General features: G+C 41.3%; 1 protein-coding gene across 4 annotated transcripts in view; it reads right to left on the bottom strand.

Moving 5' to 3' along the window:
* The window catches only part of mtss1lb (MTSS I-BAR domain containing 2b), a 105953-nt gene that overhangs the window by 35134 nt on the left and 57161 nt on the right, over positions 1-13658 (bottom strand). For all 4 annotated transcript variants that reach the window (XM_068319247.1, XM_068319255.1, XM_068319264.1 and 1 more), the window contains 3 exons: positions 7423-7507; positions 6883-6974; positions 6132-6206 (listed from right to left, as the gene is read on the bottom strand). In XM_068319247.1, coding sequence (XP_068175348.1) covers positions 6132-6206; positions 6883-6974; positions 7423-7507 — 252 coding nt within the window. The remainder of the gene's footprint in view (positions 1-6131; positions 6207-6882; positions 6975-7422; positions 7508-13658) is intronic.

Raw genomic sequence — 13658 nt, 5'->3', positions numbered from 1 at the left:
GACACTGTCTCTAGGCAAAACAACATTGTTGTTCTCAGCAGTTTTGTACACCTTTACTTTCATTTTAGCTGAAACTCTTCTATCACACTTAACACCTGACACTTTTCTCAACCCGTTCCATCCTGCCTGTAAACGCTTCTCCTCTTTTCCACACTCTCCATTGTTCTGGACTGTTGACCCAAAGTACTTAAAATCCACCACCTTCTTGATCTCTTCTCCCTGTAACCTCTCTTCCACTTGGGTCCCTCTCATTCACTCACATGTACTTTGTCTTACTGCGGCTAACCTTCATTTCTCTCCTTTCCAAGACAAACCTAGCTTCTCCTCCACCTGTTCCCTGCTCTCACTGCAGATCACAATGTCATCTGCAAACATCATAGTTCATGGGGATTCCCGTCTAACCTTGTCTGTCAGCCTGTCCATCACCATAGCGAACAGGAAGGGGCCCAGAGCTGATCCCTGATGAAGCCCCATCTCCACCTTGAACTCCTCTGTCACATCTACATCACACCTCACCACTGTCTTACGGTCGTCAGACATGTCCTGCACCGCTCTAACATACTTCTCTGCCACTCTAGATTCCTCATACAATACGACAGTTCCTCTCTGGGCACCTTGTCATAAGCTTTGTCGCGTCATAAACCCTTCCACTGCTGTCCAGTTTTCGGCCGCTTTTAATCATAACTCTATCATTCCTAAGTCTGTGTGCAGTACAGAGGAGCTCAGCTCATGGTTTCACTCCACCTGCCAGACTGTTTTAGACACTGTGGCTCCATTAAAAACCAGGCAGCCTAAAACTAAATCTGAGCCCTGGTTAAATGACACGACTTGTGCTGACAGACGTGAGTGCCGTAAAGCTGAGTGCAAATGGAAAAAGGACAAACTGCAGGTGTCTCTTTAAAAGTTGAGGGACTGCTGGCGTCATTATCAAAAAACTATGAAAAATGCTCAAAGAGAACACTTGTCTAATATTATCCTCTCTAACTGTCACAAACCCCGTGTTTTGTTTAAAACAATTGATTCAGCTCTTAATGCCAAGCAGACAGTTGGTATAGAGAATTCTCCTGTTGTCTGTGAAAATTTTCTTCACTTTTTTATTGACAAGGTCTCTTCTACAAGGGCTCTCATCTCACCTCCTGCTTACGACCCCTCAATCTCTGTCACCTGCTCTGCTGTTTTTGAGCAGTTTGAGCCTGTGACACTGTCCTTTTTACAGGAGATTGTTGGTCAGTTGAGGCCCTCAGGTTCTCCAAGTGATGCTGTCCCTCCTCGGCTGCTTAAAGAGGTTTTCCCCACTGTTGGAACTTCTGTTCTCACAATTATTAATAGCAGTCGTAATAGTGTCGTCCCTGTGTATTTTAAACATGCAGTAGTGCAACCTCTGATCAAAAAACCTGGGCTAGATCCTACAGCTCTTGACAATTTCAGGCCGATCTCCAAACTATCTTTTCTCTCAAAAATCCTTGAGAAGATAGTCTACAGTCAATTAATAGACTTTCTGAAAGAGTACAATATTCTTGAGGTTTTCCAATCCGGTTTTAAAACCCTGCACAGCACAGAATCAGCTCTTTTAAGAGTTTTTAATGATATCTTTTTAGCTACAGACTCTGGTGACTGTGTTATTTTAGTGCTTTTAGACTTAACTGCTGCATTTGATACAGTGGACCATGAAATATTGATCTCCCGCTTGGAACAGTGGGTGGGCATCAGGGGCATAGAACTGGAGTGGTTCAGGTCGTACTTGGCAGATAGAACGTTCTGTTTCAGCCTTGGCGACTCAGTGTCCTCCCCTGCTCCTCTCTTGTGTGGGGTCCCACAGGGATCAGTTCTGGGCCCTCTTCTCTTTCTATCTGCTCCCGCTTGGCTCCATACTTAGGAAGCATGGGATTCACTACCACTGTTATGCGGATGACAGCCAAATTTATGTTCCACTCAAAAAGAACAATGTGTACTCTATCGCTGCATTAGTTAAATGCCTTGATGACATTAAGGCCTGGATGGCTCTGAACTTTTTGAGTTTCAATGAAAAGAAAATATTTTTTGGTGGCACCACTGGTACACCCCTTCCAGATCTGGGATCTTTGGCCCAGCATATCAAGCCAAGCATCACTAATCTTGGGGTAAAAATGGACTCAGGTCTCAAGCTTAACAGCCAGATCAGGGCAGTAGTGAAGTCAAGCTTTTATCATTTGAGGCAGCTGGCCAAAATAAAACCAATTCTTTTGAGGCAACACTTTGAAACAGTCATCCACACCTTTGTCACCACAAGGCTGGACTATTGCAATTCCCTTTATGTGGGGGTCAGTGCTTCTTCCATCTCCGGTCTCCAGATGGTCCAAACGCTGCTGCACGTCTGTTGACCGGCACCCGTAAGCATGAGCACATTACCCCCATTTTAGCCTTACTCCACTGGCTGCCCATACATTTTAGAATCCATTTTAAAATTATTTTATTTACTTTTAAATCCCTAAATGCACTTGCCCCGCCTTACCTCTCTGAGCTTCTCGCCCTCTCAGGTCAGCTGATCAGCTGCTCCTGAATGTGCCTAAAACCAAATGGAAGCACAGAGGGGACCGTGCCTTTGCTGTTGTGGCACCTAAATTGTGGAATAATCTGCCTCAACAAATCAGAATGGCCTCTTCTCTGTCTGTTTTTAAATCTCGTGTGAAGACCTACCTCTTCTCCTTGGCTTTTAACATCTAGATAGACACTGGATTTTATTTTGTCTTATCTTATTTTATCTTAATTTTTATTGCTCTGATTATATGCTTTTGTTTTTATCCATATTTTATGTTTTTAATTGATTAATTTTACTTATTTGAGCCATTTTCTCTTTTATCTATAATGTTTGTTCTTTTTTATTTATTCGCCTGTACAGCACTTTGGTCGACTGCGGTTGTGGTAAAGTGCTCAACAAATAAATATTGGATGGATTGGATTGAAGATCTACAAAAACACATTGCAGCTCTGTCTGGCCTTCTCTGTACTTCTCTATCAACATCCTCAAAGCAAGAACTGCATTTGTAGTTCTCTTTTTTGGCAAGAAACTATACTGCTGCACACTTCTGCCCTTGGTCTAGCTTCAACTACTCTTTCCCATAACTTCATTGTATGGCTCATCAGATTTATTCCTCTGTATTTGTCACATCTCGGGTCCAATAGTTGTTGTTTTTTTCTTTCTGCTAACATATCACGTCATTTCAGATTCTACATTTGCAATCAGCTCATTCCAGTCACCTGTCCTCTCTCCACACACCTGCAGACACTCCCCAGTCTGCCTCTACCCTTCAAATGCCAGCCCTGCCTTCTGTTCCCTGCCAGATTTTTTAGTGTTCGCCCTGACTCTCCAGCCTTTAATTCATGCCTGTTGTATTGATCCCTGTTATTGACCCAGCCTGTTTCCCGGAACCTGCCTTTCGTCAACCCCTCTTCGGATTTGTCTGCCTGGTTTTTGGACTGCCTTTCTTTGTATGATCCCGCCTGGTTTTTGGACTCTGCCTGTTCATCTGTCGTTTGGCTTTTTTTTTCACCTGCTTGTTGGACTGATTACCCGGTACCTGACCCCTGCCTGTATTATTAAGCCTGTTCTGAGAATTTACTTGCCCGCTACTCTGTTGTGATTTTCGGTTCCCCTTGCCAGTTGTGTTCGACCCCTTGACAGTAGTTATCACAACTCTGCATATGTTCCTTGTTCTTAAAAATGGGCACCAGCACACTTCTCCCCCATTCCTCAGGCATCTTCTCACTATCTAAAATCCTGTTGAACAACCCAGTCAGAAACTCTACTGCCACCTCTCCCAGACACTTCCATAACTCCACAGGTATATCATCAGGACCGAGTGTCTTTCCACTCTTCATCCTCTTCAATGCCCTCCTCAGTTCATTCTGACTCATCTCTGCTACTTCCTGGTCCACAAGAGCCACCTCTTCTAGTCTTTGTTCTCTCTCATTTTCCTCATTCATCAACTCTTCAAAATAATCTTTTCATTACCCCATCACACTACTGGCACCTGTCAATAGACTTCCATCCTTATCCTTAATCACCGTGACCTGTTGCATGTCCTTCCCATCTCTCTCTGTCTTGCCAACCTGTATAGATCAGTCTCCCCCTCAGTACTGTCCAACCTAGCATACGAGTCATCATAAGCCCCTTGTTTGGCCTTTGCTACCTATACTTCCACCTTACGCTGCATCTTCCTGTACTCCTGTCTACTCTCCTCATTCCTCTCAGTGTCCCACTTCTTCTTAGCTAACTTCTTTCTCTGTATACACTCCTGTACCTCCTCATTCCTACTTTCTACTTCCTTTCCAGATGACACACCAAGTACTCTCCTGCCTGTCTCCCTGGTCACATTAGCTGTCGTTGTCCAGTCATCTGGAAGCACCTCCTGACCGACCACCCAGAGCCTGTCGTAACTCCTTTCTAGAAGTCATGCAACAATCTTCCTTTTTCAGCTTCAACCATTTTGTCCTCTGCTCTGCCTTTTCCCTCTTCATCTTAGTCACCACCAGTCATCCCACACACCACCATCCTATGCTGTTTGTCTACACTCTCGCCTACCACTACTTTGCAGTCACTGATCTCCTTCAGATTACACCGTCTACACAAGATGTAATCTACCTGTGTGCTCCTACTTCTACTCTTATAGGTCACCCTATAAGAGCCATTTCCACCCACTGTAGCCATTTCCATCCTTTTTGCAAAATCAACCACCATCTGTCCTTCTGCTTTCCTCTCCTGGATACCAAACCTGCCCATCACCTCCTCATGAATTTGTTTCCTGCACCAACATGTCCATTGAAGTCTGAACCAATGACAACTCTCTCACTTTTAGGTATGCTCTGCATCGCTTCATCAAATTCCAACCAGAATTTATCCTTCTCCTCCAGCTCCCATCCTACCTGTGGTGCATGCCCACTAACAAACATATTTACTTGCTTCTGCTCCTTGTATATTGAAAGTGCGAAAAAAAAAATCCTGTAGTATGTTCAACTAGCAATGGTTATTACCTCATACACAGAAATGTTTGTATGAGCACTAGGAACTACTAAAAACTATAGTACCAGTCACTATAGTATAGTATATGTATATAGTATCAGTAATATGTTAGATAAATTGAGTTAAACTACATTCTAGACCAAATGCATCACTTGTATCACGTACAAGCTTATTATGGAGGGTGGAGTCTGTGGAGGGGATGTGAATGTGAGTGAAAATAAAAAGGAGGTGACGGCAAGTCTGTAAGAAGCAACAGGCTGCTACTTACCCTGTATCTCTATGACAGGGGGATACATACCGCAGGAGGGGCAAGGCAAAGAGACAGTGGCAGTGAGAAGGGGAGATAGCAAAAAAGAAGTAAGAAATAGAGAGGTAAGAAATAGTACAACATTTTGTTAAGATTTACAAAGAAGCCATCAAAGAACAGCCACAGTACCACAGGTTACAGCAAAATACTACAACCAAACCTACATCCAGAAATAATCACGATGCATCAGCTGACAGACTCAAATATAACAGCAAAGATTAGCACTGTTTGGCGTCAGCATTGGCAAATATTTGTGGTACAGTGTTGTTTATCTTTAATAATATTGCTTTGTTTGATTTTATCACAAAAATACATTAGTAATGCATATAACATGGCTTAAAGATATGGAGTCATAGACAATATACACATAGGTTTCTTGTGTGGTTACAAACATGTACCGTTTTCATCTACCTGGCAACTGAACCGAAGCAATTCTTGACAGTGAGCAGTAATTATTAGTTGTTACATCACTAGAGGGAGTGCTTGAGAACAATTGACAAAATATCAGAAATTCCATTTTACACCACTGGATGGGGATATAAAACTACATTTCTTTTCAGCTTAAATGACAATGTCTGTGTCACCTGATTTTAAGTCAAATTTGTCATTGTGGTATGTCATTAATACAGTCATTGTATTTAAGATCTATTTGATCCAGAACTTGTTAGATATAAGTCATCGGCATGACTAAAAACAAAATATGTATAATTGTAGCAACAGCATATGAACTGCACAGAATTGCCACCAGAGAAAGAAAAATTAGTGGGTGAGAGTGAGTTATCTCTATAATGTGATCGTCCATATGTATCCATTGCAAACCCTTACCTTTGCGAGCCTTCTTCTGTAGTTTAATGGTGTCGGACGATTTCTTCTTGATCTCGTGTCGTGACCTCTTATACTCTTGAAACAGGATGAACAGAGATGCTTTAGGCAGAGAATTGAAAAAGCCCTGAATGCAAGCTCTTCCAGAAGTTGTGTAACAAGTCACACAGAATAAGTGGCAGTAAGCGACAATCTATAGTCAGCAAGTCAAGTGCCGCCATTCATTGTTTTTTCTGCTTGCCTTGCCATACTATAAAAATGGAGGATTACATATCTCAGCTCAAAATTTTTCCGATGTGTTTGTTTAGAAGGAGTTGCGCATGGACTTAATTTGTAAGTAAACATAACATATAAACAAACATTTAGGTAACAACATAACTTTTTTTCAAATGTGCTTTTGTGTGTTACAGTTTGTATGTATAAATACTTCTGTGTCATTCCGCACGGAAGTCAGTTTTCAAAATAGAACATCTTTAGACTGACAATGCTAAAAAAAAAGAAAAATTCAAACATTCTGTGCTGCCCGGTATCTAATGGTCACTACTGGGCATAGTGTGTTCCAGGCGTAGTGTGTTTCACAACCCGGTCGCGACTTGGTACCGGGCGACCGGATAACATACCATCGCAAGCCGGTGGTTGGGAACAGCTGATTTAGAAGACAATTTACACAGCTTTATATTCTCTCACAGTCGCAGAACATATTTATTATGATTTGTCATAGTGGTTTAAAGAAATGGCATTGCAACCTTTTTACCTTTGGCATGATCTTTATCTAGCTGGTTGGCAGTCTTCTTCCAGTCCTCAGTCTTGTCCTGAAGAGGACTAATGAGACTCTCCATCAAAGCACTGGAGGAGACAATCATGCAGGGACATAGCTCAGACACAGTGATAACAACTATAGCTTTGTGTTAATTCAAAACCATCTAACATGTAATGTTTGTAGTGCATTGTGGGTTTACATGATAAGTGCTTCTGTCACATCCAAGTACTGTAGGATTACTGAACATGTGCAAGGTAATTACAATCTTAACTAATCATCATCATCATCATCATCATCAAACCATAAGTCCTTGTTCTGTGAAAATTATTAGAAAGAATGAAGGAAAAAGAAGCAGTGGTTGGTGTCTCTTGGGGGTCATTGTAAATTTACAGTCAATTATATATGAACAGATCCTCCTCATGGAGCATGGTCCTCCCAAGCAACTGATAAGAGGGCCCAAGTAAGCATTTGTCCCATCAAAAACCAAGAAACAGTGTCATTCCAGATGAGACTTGATACAATATAGCAGCTCACTTGGTGAATTGGCGAAGTTTGGACTCAATGCTGCGATGCCTCATGCACATCCTGGTCAAGGCTGAGCCAATGTCTCTTGTGGCCCCTAGAAACAGAGAATGGCCAGGTTCAAATAATGAATCAAACAAGATAATCTTTATTTCATTCCACAGTGGGGACATTTTTATTCATTCATTCATTCATTCATCGTGTACTGCTTATTCTGCTGATGGTGGGTTGGGGGGGGGGGGGGGGGGGTTGCTGTCAGCCTAACCTAGCTGACCTGCAATTGTAAACACAAGTCTATTTTAAGGAAGGATATATTCATGTGGAAAAAGCTGACCCCGGAGTTAAAGTCAGTTTAACTGATGGCAGACACTGTTGACTTTCAAACAAGGTGGTAAGAGAGTCTCCTGCTCCAGTTGGGTACCTTACAACCAATATTAGTACCAGTGTTATCCAGGTATTTATATAAGTAATCCCTTGCTTATTAGCTCTTCAAAATGTCCTCCTTCACTAAATAGCAAATTTTTAGTAAGTAGTCAGAAGAGTCATATGATACCATACTTGCATGCTATTGGTTGACAGCATCCATGTGTGCACTGCTTTCTGAGACTCACAGTTCCTCCTGCAACTTTTCCTTAATACAAAAGTGTTTTAAACATTCTGTGATAACCTGTGTTTTTCTGTTGTGTGCAAGTTGCCTTGAGTTGGCCTATGTGTGTGTGTTCTGGAGACTGAGAAGGGGGCATGAGGGTGCGAGTGGTAGAGATATTTGTCAGTGTTCCTTGTTAAGGCTGGATGCCAAATAAAAACCGTACAAGGAATATTGTGCGTGTTATTTTTGCCCACCATAAGAAACATTGGGGGTGTTACAAGTCCATAAGAGTGAAGGGAAAGGCAATACAGATATGTGTTTTATTTTATTGGTTTAATATCAGTATGGGGGGGTAGTGATATTAAACCGTATTACTGTAAATATTAAATACGCTATATCGTAGAATTTTTTTTTGCAGGTGGTCCTGGAATGCAATAACCGTGAGTAATGAGGGATTACTGTTGTATCACTTTTAGAAGAAGAAGAAGTATACTTTATTGATCCCCGCAAGGGGAAATTACAAAGTCACTCGGTTAGTTGATGAGTATACAGGCCCCCTGAACATAGCACACAAGGGGGCCTGTAAGCATGCAGTTAGCACAATCACATTAAACTACACACATCAGGGAGGCAGAGTGATGGGCAGCGGCTTCGGAACGCTCCCCAATTTTGAGCAGCTTGTAGCTGTTGAGCCTACGCTGTGCATTTAACCAGACAGAACTGAGAACTGCTTGTGTTGCATCGGTCACCGCCTCCATCCTGCTTGTTTGTTTTTTTTCTTACCTGCTTGCTCTTAGTTTGACACTTTATCACTTCAATTCAAATTAATGATTTATATACTCTAGATATTTTAACTGTACATACCGCATGTACACATACACACACACACATGCGCGCACACACACACACACACACACACACACACACACATGCTCTCTCTCTTTCTCTCTGTCACCCTCTAACACAGTCACTCAGTCACACATATAGTACATGCACAAACAGACACACACACAAACACACCCACACACCTTAATAAACATTGTTTAACAATGTGTAAAAAAATGGCAAGAACATTAGGTGGTAAAAATAAAATAAAAAATAATTGAAGAAAACAGTTTGATCATAAAAATACAAAAGAAAATTAAAAAGAAAGAAAAGAAATATAAATTTGTGTTTAGTATGACCATTCTTGTTCATGCATACTTTGTAGTTCATAATTTCCTATTGCATGCATTGTATTCATTAATAAACTTCATGTTCCGAGTTAATAAAAAAAAAGTTCTGTATATAGTTCCTTTACTATCATGATCAAAAGCATTGAATCTAAATTCTGAGGCTGTTATGTAATTATTCATTAATTTTCTTTCGCATTATCCGCCACAGCGGATCACGGGGATCTGGAGCGTATTCCAGCTGGCATAGAGCGTGAGGCAGGGGAAACTCTGGGCAGGAGGCCAGTGCGCCGCAGAACTACACACAAGGACAGACAACCATGCACACACACACACACACTCATACATTTAAAAAAAAACACTTAAGAATATTCATGTTTACATGAATTTATTTACAGAAAAAGTTTTTTATGAAAAACTTTTTCTGCAAATAGTTCTCTTACTTTTGTGATCAAAACCATTGATTTGAATCTCAATATTCAGGCTGTTCTGTAAATAGTTTTAAAATAAGCAATAAATATAGCAACTTCTGATCAATCCATATAAATTTCACACTTAAAAGAATGTACCGATTTAAGCCCCACCCATTTCTGGTCAAACTACACCGAGTCCCTTTTTTAAGCCCTTTCCATTCAGAGTACAGTACAGATACAGATGGTTGAACAGATACAGATTGTGGTGTACTCGCTCATCCCTACTTAAAAGTATAATATAATCTCCTTAGTGAAGTCCAATACATATCCTTGTACAAACATTTGTTGTATTTCCTCTCCAGTCATTTACCAATTCAAATCTGCAACCCTTTGACTGAAACAATCTTACCACACATGGTCAAATAATTTACTACATGAAAGTGCCAAACCACACACATATACACAGGCTGTGTGTTTTCACATACAGAATGAAGTGCTCCATTCATAATTAACAAATTCCTTCCTCACACCTCCTGCTCTGCACAGCAACCATTCATTAAAGGAGAGCCACCCTTCCCCCAGCACACACACACACACACACACACACACACACACACACACACACACACACACACACACACACACACACGTTAAGTACAGCAGTTGTGCATCAGAAAGTGTTAGGAACAGACAGCATTCAGAACATCCCAAAATTTATGTGGGGGTGAAAGAGGACAGGAAAGACTGAAACGAGAGACATAAGCAACAGAAAGAAAGGAGAGATGATTTTGATGCAAACATGAGAGAAAAAGAGAGGAGGAGAAATGAGAAAACATGAGGGTGAGAGGGGTCGCCTTGCACATTTTAATGAGCTGACTGCTGGCAAGAGAGCCATGGGAGTGGAGTGGGAGCCAAGTGTGTGTTTGATCTCCACATTTATGATGGTCCTCTTCCTGTTTGTTATAACTGTGTCTCCGTTGGACATCAGCAACCACATGACGAGGTATAAAACACACTGTGTACATCTAGATTAGAGCTACTACATGTGTAAATGTTGTGTATACGTGTGAATTTGCCATCACACATGCAAATTAACATGCCTCAATGCTTTATTTGAAGTGAAAGAGGCTCAGCAAAGACTGAGGCCCCGTACACATGATAACGGATTTTTTAAAAACGGATCTTTTTTGTTGCGTTTACGCCTTCCGTCCACACGACAACGCAGATATCCGGAACGAAAACGCAACTTTTCGAAAACGTTGGCCGAGGTGGATTTTTAAAAAAACGCTGGGTCTGTGTTGTCATGTGGACGGCGTATCCCCGGGTCTTTTTAAAAATGCTGACGTCTTGCCTGCGACGAAAACCGCTAGGACGTCATATTTATTGCCCCGTGTATTGTGACAACAAAACACGGAGGATTCCTATTGGATAAAATTTGACTAAATACTGCCACCACATGGTTTGGCATGCTTATAAGCGTCTTCGAAAACGTACTGGTGTGTTTACGTGTGGACGGAGATTTTTTTAAAAATGCTGTCATGTGGACGCGAATCGTTTTCGATTGACATACAGTATATATATATATATATATATATATATATGTACAGGCCCCTGAAACAGACAAACCTTTTGTGTCTTGCAGGATTTTTTTTTCTTTTGCCAGTCATATTTTTCTGTTTACGACTTTGGCTTCTTTCACAGTTTTCATTTTCATTCTCAGAGCTTCCTCTATCAGTAGATGTCTCAGGTGTTTCTTTCACATTTTTTTAAATTGCTTTATTCATTCTTGTGTTAGTGTGTTTTCTTTTTGGAACAATCTTTAATAGTTCCTTGTCTATCAAAATATCATCTTCTATCTTCTTCAGCTGAGACTCCTGACGGCTGTCTCTCTGGCCCCCTCGGCCTCCACCAAAATACTCTGTCCATCCTTTGTGCTATTGTGTGGCTCTGGGTCTGGTCGATGATGTTGCGACCCATGTGTCTGAATCCACTGCACAACTGACGGACAATGTTTTCCCCCAGATTCTTCTGGACATCTACCCCTGCTTGTCTCCCTAGGTGTACAATCCCATCATTTGCATATGGGGTGCATGCATCACAAACCCAAAAGATCTTTATGCCATACTTGGCGGGCTTCCTTGGCATGTACTGCAGAAGCTGGGTCCTTTCATTGAAAGGCGCAAGTTGTTCATCCACTATCACACACTGCAGTTGACCAGGAACAGGTCCTAGTTGGAGCGAAAAGCTGCCATGGGGTCCATTTTCAGTGTGGAGGCTCTCGTTCACTTGTCATGAAAACGTAAGAAACGACGATGTCCTCAAATCTTCGAATTGACATAGTGGTCTTGTACAATGGTTTGCGCAGAGGACTTCCAAAAAGCATACGGACTGGTACATCCCAGTTCTTCTCACTTCCTGCAAGAACGGTCAATCCAATGAAGGCCACAAGATCACATTTGATCACATTTTTCTACTCTTTCCCCCTGTCTGTGCCTACTCTTTGTCTTTCCTTGTTTGTGCATGTCAGCACCTCTTCTATTATATCACAGAAGATATAAGAAAATATAGAAGTTGCCATGCATCTAGGTTTAGGAGACAGTCCTAAACCCAGGTGCAGGTCCTGGCCAACAATACTGTAACTTGGTGTTTTAGCCTGGCTGGGCTGGTCACTCTGACAACAGGGAGTCATTGTGGCTCCTTCTTTTGGGCATATATTCATGTCCTCTTCAGAGGACATATCAGAGGACTCCGGGGTGCCCTGTTCAGTGGAGTTCTGTGGGTTTTTTACAATGTTTTTTTTTACAGATTACAAAGATCCATGTTATAACAGAGCAACAAGCAAACTTTTTTTTTTTTTTTGGTGAAACTAATGTTAGTAATTAATAATAAAGTAATACATTCAGAGTTATTTAACATTCAGGAGGAGTTACCTTTATTTTACATTACATTTAGTTACATTTATAAGTTACATCTGGCCCTTTGAGGACAGCCATGTGGCCCTAGGCAAAAATTAGTTTGAAACCCCTGATGTAAGGGTTAAGGAGTTGCTTGATCACAGCTACTTGAAGATTTTGTAAGACATAAATTATTTTTAAAGACTGGTTAAGTATTGATAAATTGGGTTTATTTCTTAATGGTCATACTTTTTTTAAGAAGTGTAGTAGGAATTTTGATCAGCAGACTGGTGGTTGGTTTACTAGAGAAAGTAAGGGAATTTAAATTGGGGAGTTCCACTGACTGAAAGCAGTCCAGATAACAGCTAGTTTTAACCAATCGCTCTCCTATGGAATTAGCAGCTGTCAGTGTGAAATGGATCTCATCCCCAAGTCTTGTTATTACATCCCAGCAGTGATGTACTGTAATTGTCAGTGTTTGTGTGCTCGTCCGTTCGTCCGTCAGTTTGTTAGAATGTCCACTATTATCTTCGCAACTGTTGCAGAAAGATGAAACAAAAAACATATTACTTGGGTGGCAATGGGGATGAAAATGAGATGATGAACTTGAACTTGACAAAACTAGGTTAAGGTCTAATTTCAACTTTTTCAGTGTGAATAAGACCATAGATCAAAGCTAGTGCTTTGATCAATGGCAGTAGATCAGAGCACTAGCTTTGATCTTTGACCTTTACAAGTAGGTCAGGGTAAAATTTTGAATTCAGGGGTGCTGCGGTATGTTGCAGTCTGTGACTGCCTTGGTTGCAGTTTTGTTTTGAAGGAACTAAAGGGGGTGGCAGTAACTCAGTAGTAGAGCAGGTCATCCAATGATTCAAGATCGGCAGTTCGATTCCTGCTCCCGCTGAGTCATTTGTCGTTGTGTCCATGGGCAAGACACTGTACCCTTCTTGCCTCGCTGATGTGTGAATGTGTGTGATTGAGGTCGGTGGGGCCGTAGGCGCAGATTGGCAGCCACACCTCTGTCAGTCTGCCCCAGGGCAGCTGTGGTTACATGTAGTTTACCATCACTAAGTATGAATGAGGAGTGAATGAATAATGGATGCAATATAAATGTGACTTTGAGAGTCCAGAAAAGCGCAATATAATCTAATCCATTATCCCCACCTATATATTTGAATAA

The sequence above is a fragment of the Antennarius striatus genome, chromosome 1 (genome assembly GCF_040054535.1).
Source record: "Antennarius striatus isolate MH-2024 chromosome 1, ASM4005453v1, whole genome shotgun sequence".
NCBI lineage: Eukaryota > Metazoa > Chordata > Actinopteri > Lophiiformes > Antennariidae > Antennarius > Antennarius striatus.
Note: the sequence above shows the minus strand (reverse complement) of the source record. Positions and strands in the feature narration are given on the sequence as shown.